This window comes from Coturnix japonica, chromosome 26 (assembly GCF_054131305.1).
Source record: "Coturnix japonica strain WE chromosome 26, WE-NBRP24, whole genome shotgun sequence".
Classification (NCBI taxonomy): domain Eukaryota; kingdom Metazoa; phylum Chordata; class Aves; order Galliformes; family Phasianidae; genus Coturnix; species Coturnix japonica.
This window is the reverse complement of record NC_140688.1, coordinates 4,507,501-4,521,412: the sequence shown is the minus strand read 5'-3', so window position 1 is coordinate 4,521,412 and position 13,912 is coordinate 4,507,501. Positions and strand designations below refer to the sequence as shown.

The 13,912-nt window shown below is 44.5% G+C and overlaps 1 protein-coding gene and 1 long non-coding RNA gene across 2 annotated transcripts in view; one reads left to right on the top strand and one right to left on the bottom strand.

The window, feature by feature from the left end:
- The window catches only part of LOC146756705 (uncharacterized), a 378,411-nt gene that overhangs the window by 187,772 nt on the left and 176,727 nt on the right, over nucleotides 1-13,912 (bottom strand). The gene's annotated exons all lie outside the window — the stretch shown is intronic.
- Nucleotides 12,016-13,676, top strand: LOC146756716 (uncharacterized). Its single transcript, XM_085524218.1, has 5 exons — nucleotides 12,016-12,138; nucleotides 12,294-12,378; nucleotides 12,472-12,750; nucleotides 13,426-13,508; nucleotides 13,601-13,676. Exons 1-5 carry the CDS (start codon nucleotides 12,047-12,049, stop codon nucleotides 13,674-13,676), a joined length of 615 nt encoding a protein of 204 aa, XP_085380344.1. The 5' UTR covers nucleotides 12,016-12,046.

Genomic DNA, 13,912 nt, shown 5'->3' with positions numbered 1-13,912 from the left:
ACCAAGGACACCTCTGCAAGGAGAAGAAGAGTCTCACAGCTCTGATTGGTTATGTGCCTGCATGGACAGTTGAAAAGTGTTTTGTAGAATGCTTTGTTGACATGTAAGATGTTTGGGAAAGTTGTAAGGGCGGATGGGAAAGTTAGAAAATAACAACTTGTGAAGGTATATAAGGGATGTGAGAACTTGTAATAAACGATTTGGATCGTTCACATCTGAGTCCGTGCCGAGTCGCTGCACAAAACCACCTCCCTTCCCACTACAGCACTTATCTGGCAGAACTGGTTGGATTGCTTCTGTTCTCTTAGCTCTTGGGGCTGTTGTTTTGCCACTCATAGAACTGCTTCCCATGAGTTTATGTTGTATTTGCACTGGAGGGGTTGAGAAGCAGCTGAAACTGTCAGCTTCATTCTTGTCCTGCATCCCACTGAATGTGAGCTGTGTATGAACTCAATAAGCAAATACGATTTTTGGTATTGCATTAAGTATATTCCTGTGCTGTGCTCTGGTGGTATGTAACTGTTCAGGCTTTGACATTATTAATGGAAGCATGCCTGACTTCAGCATGTGCAAGGCTTAATCATGAGCATCTAACCCATCTTTTAACAATGAGGCAGAGTTCAAGTAGATTTGCAGGTGATCAGTTGTGCCAGACAAAACTGAATTCCTTCTTTGATAGAACGACCAATTCCTTTTTTCCTCCAGACAAAGAGAAGAGATGTAGTCCCATATGTCATACTTCACTTGTGCTCTTGAGGCTGTGCCAGACAGTAAACAGCTAATTCATGTAAAAGAGATGATCGTTGCGAGAGTTGGTGTTTACTGAAGGAAACAACTGCTTGTGGTTCTTTTTTTTATTTAGGGCAACCACCTCAAAAGCCATAAGCAACAACAAAAATTCCTGCAGGAGTGATTGGAACGAGAAATGTTGGCAATAAGGGGATTTTCCAAGGGCTCAAATTGAGGGCTAGTCTTGCACTGTTTGCAGTAATGACCTTGGCACCAAAAACTCATTGGGATTTTCTTATGAGAATTTGTGGTGTGTTGTCAGTAGGTGACAACTGAGGAAACGCATGTGCAGCAGAACACATGCGTTTGGGACATGGTACAGATACAGAAAAACCAGTGAGACTGGGCATGTCAAGGCCAATAACAACCCTCCTGGGAGACAGTAGAAATCCTTATCGTTGCAGCATGAATAACTGGAGAGAAGTGAACATGAGAGTGGAAGATGTATAGGGAAAGATATTCTGTGGAGAATAAGCTGCAATTAAGGCATTGTACAATGTTCTTCCAGCTGGAATATTACTTGCAGTCCTGGCTACTATATTCAAGAAACATTGATTGAAGCTGCTTGGAATTCAATGAAGGGAATATTATGGGAATAAAGAGCCTGTTATGAAAGGACAGTAGAGAAGTTTTTCAGTCTGTGGATAAGAACTAATGGCTGGATAAAATAAATGTAAATGAATGGAAAAGCTCTTGCCTCTTAAGGTGGGATCCTGGAAGAGACTCTGTGGTCATTTGTCAGTGTGTTTTCCCCCAACTCTTTCTGTACAGGGAGTGATATTGTTTAAACCTACCTTTATAAATGAATCAGTTGGGTATCTTACATGAGTTATTGCCTTTGTTTATAAACAGTATTGGACAGTATTGATTTATGTAATTGAAAATGAAAAATCATCGTTATGAAGATTTTGTTTGGGACCTGAGCAAGGTCAGTTGAGCTCCCAACACGCTGTGGAAGAAAACTTGTTTTTATTCTTGTGAATTATTTTTTTAATCTCTAATGTTGTTCTGGAAACACTGTTACATCCCTAAAAGGCAGCAGCATATTTAAATTATCCCAGTAATGAATAATAATATACAGTAAGGAATAATAATAGTTTCATTATAAGTGTTAAAATTTTCACTGATAGTTTAAAAAAAGGAAATGCTATTTGTCAGATGTCAAAAACAGGATAATTTACCAAATGCAGAAATTTAGGATTTAGTGAAATTAATTCAGGTGTAAGAATATTGGTGGCCTGTATTTGACTCCTGCATAGTTTGCAAGGTTCTTGCACATAAAACCTAGTTTTGTGGTATTTTTGCTTCTAATTCTACCCTCTTGTTAGCAATTTGTGGGTCAGGCTGGGTCACATCACACTTCATTTCAGTTTTCAGTTCCTTCTTACTTCATCTACTTCTATTCCTCCATCATACAGGTAGTTAGGGCAGTCGATATATGAATCATTGTGGAGATGACTGTTCCTGTAACATTTGAAAGAAAAAATTGTTTTTTGATCAGGCGTTCCCAGTAAAAGATAAATAATTCTATGTGAACCAAAAAACTCTGAGTAACTAGTGAAATAAGTTGACCTTTTTCTTTCCAGTTTTGCAGGTAGGAAGACAAACCTGATGAGCTGAATGAGTTTTCTGTTTAGCTGCTGTGTCTGAAATAAAACTAGTTCAAAGACTGCATGCAATTTCAGTTATTCATTGGTGGGGTATTTCTTGTTTTGCTTGTAGTTGCCTTGTGGTCACCGGTGTAAAGAGATTTGCCATTCAGGTGATTGTCCTCTGAACTGCAGCCAGAAGGTTAAACTCAAGTGTCCTTGTAAGCGACTGAAAAAGGTAAGTTTTGAAGTTGCAGTTCTGAGAGTGACACATTTTCTTTGTATGTTCCTAGGCTTGTGTACATGGATTGTCTCTGGTCAAGACTGGAATAGAATCAGTTACTTGAGCAGAGCAGCAACAGCAGCTGAAAGTCTGGGTGGAACAATCAAAATATTCACTAAGGAACATAAAATTCATTGTAGAAAATGTTAGCTCCCAGATTTGCAATACCTTTCTCTTCAAGCACACTTCAATTTTTGTAGTTCCATTAGGAAAATAATCAGATGATCTGGAGTGATTTAAGAAGTCAAAGCACATTTTCCTCATTAGGAACTGAGAAGTTTATAATTACATAAATTGGAACAGTCACAGATGTTTTGAATTCCTAATTGATGGTTGTCTGAGGCCCTTAAAGCAAACAGAGGCATCAGCATCCTTAGCTTTCAGCAGAGATAAAGGACAAAGCTTATAGCTATCAAGTATGATGAGGGGAAAACCAGAGGCTGCTGTGACCTCTTGACAAGTGTTAACTTAATGAAAAATTCACTATCTGGCTTGAACAAAGCATGCTTAAATTATTTTCAAGACCCGGTTAACTTCTGAGCTTTCCACACAGATGCAGTTTCCCCAGAGTTCTTAGCTTCTCCAAGAAATGTCTTCAGAAATCTCAGATCTTGCAGGGCGCATGTTCAAGAGAAAGGATGGTAATGCCCAGAGTACGTGCTTCAAATTGAGCAGTCTCTGCTTATAAATAACTAGCTTTTCTTTATTTGTAAGTTGAAATGTTGACTTCTGCTGAGGATAAATTATTTTGTTGTGACTAAGTGCTCTTACTAATTTCAGTTTATCTTACTCTACTGTGTTCAGTAAAATCAATAATATCATTGGTTGCGTGTATACTTCTGCTTCTTGTTCCTTAAGATATAGGTTTACAGTTGGACTTGATGATCTTTGAGGTCTTGTTTCTTATGCCAGACTTAATTGAATAAGGAAGATGGGTATTTCCATGATAGCTCTGTTACATCTAGTTGTTGCTGTCCCTAATTTTCATACTGTTTTTGGAAAACTGAAATGTGTCATCATCTTCTGCTGAGTTCTGACGCTGTATAGCTATTTCAGACCAGTTCAGATTTTATTGTCCCAGAGTGCTGGGATGTCTTCAGTGATTATGTGGATGTCCAACTGAAATGTGGTAGCAAGAAGCAATGAAATTAATGTTTAGGATGCTCACTTTTCACTTTTACAGTGGCCTGAAATGGAACATTCCAGATCTGCTATTCTGAAAGTTTTATGGTCCTTAAATATGATGACGGTTACTTTTTTTCCCCCCCTCAATCTTGTAAATTTGATTTTAATAAGGTGGAAAGGTTGTTATGAGTTAATTATATAATTAATAAAAATTAATTCTTATATGATGACAGCCCACTTATTTAAATAGCCACGAAGTGATCCTTCTGATTCCTAGTGAAATGGTGTTTCCCTTCAGAAAGAGAAGAAAACACTATCCCCACCTTAAATATCATCTCACTGTTTCCAGGTCAAGCCCCAAATCCATGCTCTCTTTTGTACAGAGAGCTACAGTGTAGAGGGTAAATGATGGTAGAACCAATAAGCCACTGATAATTGGACTGTGTATTAGTTGCAGCTAATCTGACTGCAGAAATATGACTCGTTTCTGTAGTGTGAAAGATTATGTCTTTTAACGTTTGCTTTATGCATCTGCCCTTGTCTGAGATCGTAATTAGGGTATTTTTGATTCCAGAAGGTCCTTATGCATATTTGCTTGGAGCTGCATACTTACAGCAGATAGTGTACTTCTTTCTTAGCTTGGATAGGATAGTGTACCTGTATATTTAGTCTTTTGTGCCTGCAGCCTGTGATCTTGAAGATAAGGAGAAACAGAATTGAGTACCTAATATTTGCAGCTGAATTCTCCTCTACCAGTCTTCTGTCTGTGTATACAACTGGTGAGGTTGGGAGTTGACAGGACACGTATTCCAAGCTGCTCTGTAAATATGCCTCATCTGAACCATCACAATTAATATCAAATGTAGGAGCTCATAATTTGAGTGCAAAACAGGAGGATTTTTTCTTCCTTTTCTGGTGTTGAAGTTAAATGTTGCATCATGAGGCTATGCATGTAAACATGCAAGGTCGTATAAACCACTTGAATTTGTAACCCACAACTTGTAGTGGACCATATTCTTAACCATCTAGGCAGGTGGTTTATCTTAGCGTGCTGGAATTGCTCTGAAGAAGTTAGTTTTTGGATTTTGCTGTATGCTATGAAAATTGTTCTGCATATTGTCAGAAAGCATGAAAACCAGAATAGCTTCTGGCTATGTTACTGTGCTTTCCTGACAAAATTCTTCATAGGCTAGTAGTATAGATTATAAGATTATAACTTTCTCTCTGTGCTGGTATTCTGTTTTGGTTTTGTTGGTGGTTTTTTTTGGTTTTTTTTTTCTGTTGTTGTTGTTGTTTGTTTGTTTGTTTTGGCCTTCAATGTAAGGGGGAGGAAGGAGAAGGAAGTAGGGGAGATCTTCCCATGACCAGACCTTGCCCTGTAGTTTCAGCCAGTTTAGAGAATTGATACGAAGTTTCAGAAGAGTTACTTATTAGCTACTTTGCATGGTATCTTTTGTAACAGTTCACAAGGTTATATTGCTTTGTCTTAAATAAATAAGTGAAAAAAAAAAGACAAGAAAAATTAAACTGAACCACTTGATTTATTCTTGATTCAGTTTAGCTTATCAGAAAGAAGGAAAATAGAAAAGGATGCTTGAATACAGTTACAGTTTCAAATAATATTTATTTATTAGCTTCATTCTGTAAATATACCGAATAAAATTGTTTTACAATTTTCCCAACAAAATGAACGTTATAATTAAATTTTTATATAGGGAAATGAATTACAAACAATTCAATTTATGCTTAACAGGAAGTACAGTGCAGCAAGATACAAGAAGGCCAAGTTTCACTGGAGTGTGATGCGTTATGCAAGGAAATGAAACGGAAGGCGTCTGAGGTGGTGTATCCATTTTAGTAATGTTGTCTTCATTGCCTTGAGAAAAGTTGGAAAAAACAGGCAGATCGTTATTTTTTCAAGACAGTAATAGCAAGAAATGCAGTGTAACTCAGCGTACAGTTTAATTGCACATTTAATTTTTGGACTATTGAATCTGGCTTATTGCTGAGAATTGCACTACTTGTAGATAGTGTCAACTCACTTGATGAAACACTGTTTTAAGGTAATGCTCTATTACCTCTTTATTTTTAATGTACATTGGAACTGGAGATTTCCTCTTCAGCCAAGAAGTGCTAATCAATGATAATAAAATCATTACTGCTAGTGAGAGCTATAGAAGCACTTCATTTAGGCCTTACTTTTACTTTGAAGGTTAGCAAAGTGTTATCTTGTGTGTTCCTGTCACACAGTATTAGGTGACTGCCACAATTATAGAGAGCTTTCAGCAACTGCATGTGCTTTTCAGCCCATTGTAAACATGGATGCTCTCCAATAATTTTGTTTGAAGTAAAGAAACTGCTGCATAATCTCACCTAAAGAGACAGAATATCCACATTGTTTTTCTAGGCCTTTTATGGAAACATGAGGAAGTGGTGCATGAGCTGGTTAACTTTTATCAACTTAGTAGTATATGTAATATACTGATATATATAATTTAAATATTCAACCCAAAACCTCGTTCTGTAAAAGCTACATCTGTCTGTTTCTGCTCAGAATTTCAGGATTGTCAGGCAAGTTCTAAGACGTACTCTGTAAATCAAATTCTACACCTTTGCAATCAGCTTGAACACCAAGACTCTTGGAATATACTTCTAGAAAAACCAGCAGTAACAAATCATTCTAGTGAAGTGTGGAAGTGAGTTTATTGGGCATGGAGTGCATTGAAGGGGGGTGAATTCATAGAAGTCTGCATCAACAAAGGAGCACATTTCAGTGGGGTGCAGCATCAGCTGCAGTTTCACTTCAGCAGATAATATTTCCTATTTTTTATCTGTACCATTGAATTCAACTGGGAAAATAATCTAATGCATCAAGCAAATGACTACAGGTTCCTGTGAGCATAGGAAGTTCCGCACAAACGTGTGCAGGAATCTTACACAAATATGACAACAGCAGCGTACAAAAGAAGCTACATTCTGTGTTCACTGGCCGATTTCTCTTTTGGAACTGATGTTCTGCCATTAGATGGCAGTGAAATACCAGCAGGGATAGGGCTGCAGTTTTTGCAAACCAAACTTTCCTATTTCAGGTATTCATGACTAAAAAGACCTTTGTGTGTTTTTCTGATGAGACACTCTGACATTATCTAGGTGAAATGAAATTGTTAGTGATATTTCATATATGGTTTAACAATTTAAAAAAAAAATAATCTGAAAATCCACAAATGTAACTGCTTGCACAGAGCACGCTCTTTGAGCTGCGGTGTTCTTAAGCACGAGCTGGTGTGCCTTCTGCTTAGTCTTCAACAGCTCTTAAGTTTGTAGGAACAAATTCCATCTGTGCATACCTTACTTAGTTAATTACCATTTTTACTGTGCCAAATGTGATACATAAATATATATATGTACATATATAGACTGGTTATTGAGATCAAGATGGTTTTTAACTTCAAGTTGTCAATTGTATCATTACATCTTAGGGCATTCTATTACTCTGAGATCTAATTTTACTAAGGTAGTGTTAAGTGGCTGCAGAGTTGGAGGTCCAAGAAACATGTACAAGCAGCAGATACGCATACACTGACCCAGCACACTGGTACTGCCGTCACTGTAGTGATGCCTGACTGAGGGAATTTCAGAGATAGAGCTGGTGTCTTAATGTTTGATGGCTTTGCTGCATCTATATGCCTTTTTGTGTAATGAAAAATACTATTTGGCAATTTCACTGTCTTCAGGATTTTGTGTCCTGTCAATCACCTGCTTTTTACCTGATGAATCCAAGTTAAACATCTCTTAGCAGCTTCCCCTGGGAAACCGACTTTAAGGGCAGGGGTATAGAACAGAGCTGGCAGCTCTTTAAGGACACCCTTCTGAAAGCACAGCGGCTCTCCATCCCCCTGCAGAAGAAGTCAAGCAGGGAAGGCAGGCAGCTATCATGGATGTGCAAGGACCTGCAGCTTAAACTTGAGGGAAAAGAGGGAAATGTTCAGAAAGTGGAAGCAGTGTTGTATAGCCTGGGAGGAATACAGAGCTGTTGTCCATGTGTGAAGAGACAGGATTAGGAAAGTCAAGGCACAGATGGAGCTGAACTTGGCAAGGGGAGTGAAAGATAACAAGAAGGGCTTCTGCAGGTACATAGGCTGTTCGGTGGATTAGGAATCGGTTGGCTGGATGCAGCCAAAAGGTTATGATCAACGGTTCTGTGTCTGGGTGGAGGCTGGTCGCAAGTGGTGTCCCTTAGGGGTTGGTCTTGAGACAGGTGCTCTTCAACATCTTCATCAATGACAGACAGTGGCATCGAGTGCACCCTCAGCAAGTTTGCAGATGTCACCAAACTGAGTGGTGCTGTCGATACATTGGAAGGAAGGGAAGCCATCCAGAGGGACCTGGACAGGCTGGAGAAGTGGGCCCATGGAAACCTAATGAGGTTCAATAAGGCCAAGTACAGGGTGCTGCACTCGGGTTGGGGCGATCCCAGATATTTGTACAAACTGGGGGAAGATCTCTTTGAGAGATGACCTGTGGAGAGGGACTTGGGGGTCCTGGTGAACGAGAAGCTGGACATGAGCCAGCAGTGTGTGCTTGCAGCACAGAAGGCCAACTGTGTTCTGGGCTGCATTTAAAAAGGGGTGGCCAGCAAGGAGAGCGAGATGCCCTCTACCTGGCTCTTGTGAGGCCCCATCTGGAGTACTGCATCCAGGCCTGGAGCCACCAGCACAAGAAGGGGGGGGTTAGGATAGATATTAGAAGGAAGTTTTTTACACAGAGGGTGCTGATGTGCTGGAACAGGTTGCCCAGAGAGGTTGTGGTTGTTCCATTCCTGGAGGCATTCAAGGCCAGGCTGGATGTGGCTCTGGGCAGCCTGGTCTGGTGGTTGGTGACCCTGCATACAGCAGTGGGGTTGAAACTCCATGGTCATTGTGGTCCTTTTCAACCCAGGCCATTCTGTGATTCCGGAGCCAGTCCATCCCATTGTTCTTTATGTATGTTAGGCGTTGCATTCTTTAGTTATTGTAGGATGAAAATAATGCAGGAACTGTGATTCAGATGCATTGTATGTTTATGTTTTAATATTTTCTGTGCCATTCTTTTTCCTTTAAGTTTCTGGCATTTAATTTGCTGTCTTGAATGCTATGTAACAGTTCTGTAGAGTGATCAGTTGCAGTTCCAGGTTTTATTTTTCATAAAACTTTCTGATGGTGAAGCAAATGTAATTGCATTGACAGTTTCCATTACAACAAGAGCAGTAGAACAATATGAGTATGCATTATCCAATATGTCATTTGGTACAAAAGTGGAGATTTCCTTTTGCTCTAGCAGTCAGGGCATATTTAACTACTTGGAATGAAGTGTGTGAGTGTAAATTACATACATATATAAGGATTTACCCATCAGTGTACAGTGTGCTGAATTGAGGACTGAGTTACTGAAAGCTTAGAGTGACTTTATTAAGGAATTTTTCCCTGGTATTAATGAATATATATATTTATATTTTCCCCAGGTTTTATATTTGTCAGTTGAATTTTCCAGTTAGTCAGAAGTTTAGTTTTATAACATGGTAGCGTCTCTAATGTTCCGTGTTTTTCAAACATGAATTGATAGAGGTTTTTCACAGAATGTTTTAGAATCTGAATAAGCTCACAGCTCACTTGGTGAAGGTTTTGCTCGCTTTTCTGAGAACTGTTCTATAAATTATGGCTCTGTAAGATAATAGTTTTACCTGCTTTTACAACAGTTACTTATCACTTTGTATGTCTGGACAGATAAAAGAGGCAGAAGCCAAAGCTGTTATTGAAGAGGAGAAACGAAGACAACAGGTATCAAACTTAATTCTTCTTCCCCCCCAACCTCGTTGTGTTAATAAATCACTTGATGCACGTGCAGCCCAATCTGTATACTTTGTATAGTGTTTCTCCCAGTTACTGCTTTCAGCTGTTATGTTGTCCTTAGGTATGTGCCATGGGTGATCTACAGTGGTTAAAAGCAAGTATATTTTCTCTTAACAGTTCTCACATCTGTGGGCAAAATGGTAATCATTTGATGTCGCATTAGAATAACTGTATAATGTATACATATATTTAAATACAAAATACTTCTGATTTTTATCCATCATTTTATAATTCCTTAAATTCACAGAATTACTAAGTAGCCTCTGTAAGGTTGAATTACTGAGTGAACCTTCTTACTTACTCCCCTTCGTGAGAGTGAAGAAACCTAAATTGGTCTCTGTCCTTCAAGTTCTGGTGGGAGTGGGAAATTTTTTTGTCATTGCTGGCTCTGGTGAATGTGTGTTGTCAGCACTGTAATCCAAGAAGCTTCTGTGCCAGCTGCCTGGAAATACTATCACTAATCTTGTTTCAGAAATTAACCGTAAGCTTGGTTGCTGGTGACAGCAAACTCAGGTTTATCATCTCGGCGCTGCAGCCTCAATGCACTCCTTCCAACAGGCTTGTATGCCTGTGACAGAGCACAGACCCCCCCGGCTGTACACCCCCCATCGGACCCCCCCCCACATTAGATCCCCCCCCATTGTATCCCCCCGCCCTCCATTGGATCCCCCCGTTGTACCCCCCCCCCCTCCCCCACTGAACCCCCCCCATCGGACCCCCACCCCATTAGATCCCCCCCATTGGACCCCCCCGGTCTATCCCCCCCCCTATTGGACCCCGCCGTTCGATCCCCCCCCATCGGACCCCCCCGGTCCCGGTCTGTCCCCACTCACCGCTTCCTCCTACGGGGCTGCCAACACCTCCGCACTTTACGGCGACGCTGTCGCAAAAGCGCCGCACCCCGCTGCGCTTTGCGGCGCGCCGCGAACTGCAACTCCCAGCATCCCCCGCGCTGCGCCGCGTTACGTCTCTCCGGGGACTGCAACTCCCAGCGTCCCCCGCGCGGCGCAGGCGCAGAGCGCGCGGTGTGAAAAAGGCGGGAAGGCGTTGGGCGGGAGCTGAGGTGAAGCAAAATGGCGGCGGGGCCGGGAAGGGCCTTGGGGCGGGATGGGCGCCATTGGGCCTCGTTATAGCGGGATAACGGTGTTATTCTGGGACGTGGAGTGAGAGAGACCGGGCGGCCAGGGGGGATTTGAGGGGAAATAGTGAGGAAATGATGCTCAATGGGCGTGTGTTCCCCTCAGGTGAGCGGCGCCATGGGCAAAAGGAGGAGCAGCCAGGTGACAGGTAATGACTTAAAATGGCCTCAAAATGGCCAAAAAATGGGCTTAAAATGGTCTCAAAATGTCCTCCAATGGGCCTCCAAGCGGTCTCAAAATGGCCACCAAATGGCCTCCAAGCAGCCGCAAAATGGCCTCAAAATGGCCACCAAATGGTCACAAAATGGTTTTCAAAGGGCCTCAAAATGGCCACAAAATGGCGTCCAAGCAGCTGCTGTTCCTCTTGCAGGTGTTGACCCCCATGATGGCTCCAATGTCAAAGTCAGGGCAGGACTGAGGGGAGACAACAAGGGGGGGGACGACTATAGTGGGGTCAACAATATGGTGGACAGCAAGGGGGGGGACATCAATGGAGGGGGCACAAATGGAGGGGACACCAATATGGGGGACACCAATATGGGGGACAGCAATATGGTGGGCAGCAATATGGTGGACAGCAATATGGAGGACACTAATGGGGGGGACACTAATATGGGGGACAGCAAGGGGGGGGACATCAATGGAGGGTATACTAATAGAGGGGACACCAATGAGGGGGGAAACAATGGAGGGGACACCAATATGGCGGACAGCAAGGGGGGGGACATGATTGGATGGGGCACCAATGGGGAGGACAACAATAGAGGGGACACCAAGGGGGGGGACACCAATATGGCAAACACCAATATGGCAGACACCAATATGGTGGACACCAATGGAGGGGACAAAAATGGAGGGGACAGGGACACCAAGGGGAGGGACAGCAAGGGAGGGGACACCAGTATGGTGGACACCAATATGGCAGACACTAATGGAGTGGATACCAAGGGGGAGGACATCAATAGAGGGGACACCAAGGGGGGGGATACTAATATGGGGGGCACCGAGGAAGAGGAAACCAATGGAGGGGGCAGCAATATGGGGGACACCAATGAGGGGGACATCAATGGAGGGGACATCAAGGAGAGGGACAGAAATGGGGGGGACACCAATAGAGGGGGCAGCAATGAGGGGTATGTAAGTGGAGGGGACACTAATATGGGGGACACCAAGGGGGTAGACAGCAATATGGGGGACAGCAATGGGGGAGACATAAATGGGGGGGACACCAATATGGAGGACATCAGTATGGGGGCCATGATTGGAGGCGACGCTCTGGACAATGGCGGAGGGATGGACTCAGTGCATGGAGATGGAACAGAGAGGTAATGGGGGGAAATGGGAGGGTGGGGGGCAGAGGGGGGGCTGGAGGTGGAAATGGGGGCAGAAATGGGGCTTGGGGGTAGGAATGGGGCCTGGGGCCAGCAATGGGTCCTGGTGCCCCCCAGCTGATGGGGTTTGGGGTCTGTTTGGTTCCCAGCCGCTCTGATAACGGAGGCCCAGCAGCCGCCCCACAGCTCAGCGTGATGGAGGAGCTCAGCCCCACAGCGGCCCCATTGGCACAGGTAGGACAGGGCCTCTGCCCCCCCAGCGTCACCCCACAGCTCCCCATGGCTATGGGGCAGGGAGCACACAGGTTATGGGGGGGGTTGTTCCAGGATGGGATGGATGGCTGCGAGCAGCAGGAGGACCAGAACAGCCCTGATATGGGGGACCTACAGCCCCATAGCACCCCACAGCCCCATAGTGACACCAATGGGGGCACAGAATGCATTGAGGCCACCAAAGAGCCATTGGAGGGGGAGTGGGCAGCCAAAGCGGAGCCCACTTGTGGGGCAGAGCATGAGGAGCGCTATGGGGCTGGCACTGTGGGGCTGCCCCACGTCTCAGCACCGGAGCACAGTGGGGTGCCAGGGGGGGACACCGAGCTGCTGCAGGTAATGCCAGAGTACTATGAGAACCCATAGGGAACAGCCCCATAGCGCCCCACTGCACCCCACATTGTCCCACTTCACCCCATAGAGCTCCAGTTCACCCCAGTTTACCCCCCATTCCACTCTAGATTGTCCCAATTTACCCCAGTTCACCCCAAATCACTCCAACTTACCCCAGTTAACCCCAGTTCTCCGCCATTCACCCCCAAATCACCCAAATTCATCCCAGTCCCCCCCTAAGTCACCCTCAGATCCCCCAATCCTCCCCAATTTCCCCCCATTCACCCCAATTCATCCCAGTCCCCCCTCAGGTCACTCTCATATCCCCCAGTCCCCCTCAATTTGCCCCCATTCACCCCAAATCATCTCAGTTCCCCCCCCAAGTCACTCTCAGATCCCCCCAGTCCCCCCCAGTTCACCCCATTTCATCCCAGTTCCCCCCAGTTCAGCCCTTGGTGCCCCAGTTCACCCCAGTTCCCCCCCATTCACCCCCAAATCATCCCAAGTCACACCAATTCCCCCCCAAGTCACTCTTAGATCCCCCCAATTCACCCCAGTCCCCCCCCAAGTCACTCTCATATCCCCCATTCACCCCCATTCACCCCAGTTCATCCCAGTTCCCCCCAGTTCATCCCCTGTTGCCCCAGTTGCCCCCATTTCACCCCATTTCCCCCCCAGCCACCCACCCCCTCCCAGCCTGCAGCCCCTCTGTGCCCTGTGGACGCCGATGGGGACCCGGCCTCACCCAGCTGCACCCCCAGGTCGGACCCCCCTCCCCCCACCAGAACCCAGAGCTCATTTTGGGCTTAAAAAGCCCCGGATTGGTGCCATTTTCACCCCCTTTGACCCCCAGGAAGGAGGTGGCACCACGTGAGGATGCATCAGCGGTGCTGGGGGGGCTGATCCTCGAGCTCTCCAACCTCAAGTGAGTGCTGGGGGTGGGGTTAGGGTTAGGGTCCCATTGGCACTTATGGGGTCTCACTGTCCCCTGTGTGGTCTCACTGTCCCCTGTGGGGTCTCACTATGCAATAAACACACGAGTGTGAGCAGGGCTGGAACAACACAACTACACAATAACACAACAACACAACAGGGAACAGCTGCTGAGCTCTGCTCCTGGTGCAGAGTGGGGGTGTAAAGTGGGGGTGTAAAGCTGATGGTGCAC

Bases quoted from the DNA above. Each gene is read 5' to 3' on its own strand.
- LOC146756716 (XM_085524218.1), top strand. From the start codon at position 12,047: ATGGAGGACATCAGTATGGGGGCCATGATTGGAGGCGACGCTCTGGAC. The intron at 12,379-12,471 runs GTAGGACAGGGC...GGGTTGTTCCAG, and splicing joins CAGCGGCCCCATTGGCACAG to GATGGGATGGATGGCTGCGA. The intron at 13,509-13,600 runs GTCGGACCCCCC...TTTGACCCCCAG, and splicing joins TCACCCAGCTGCACCCCCAG to GAAGGAGGTGGCACCACGTG.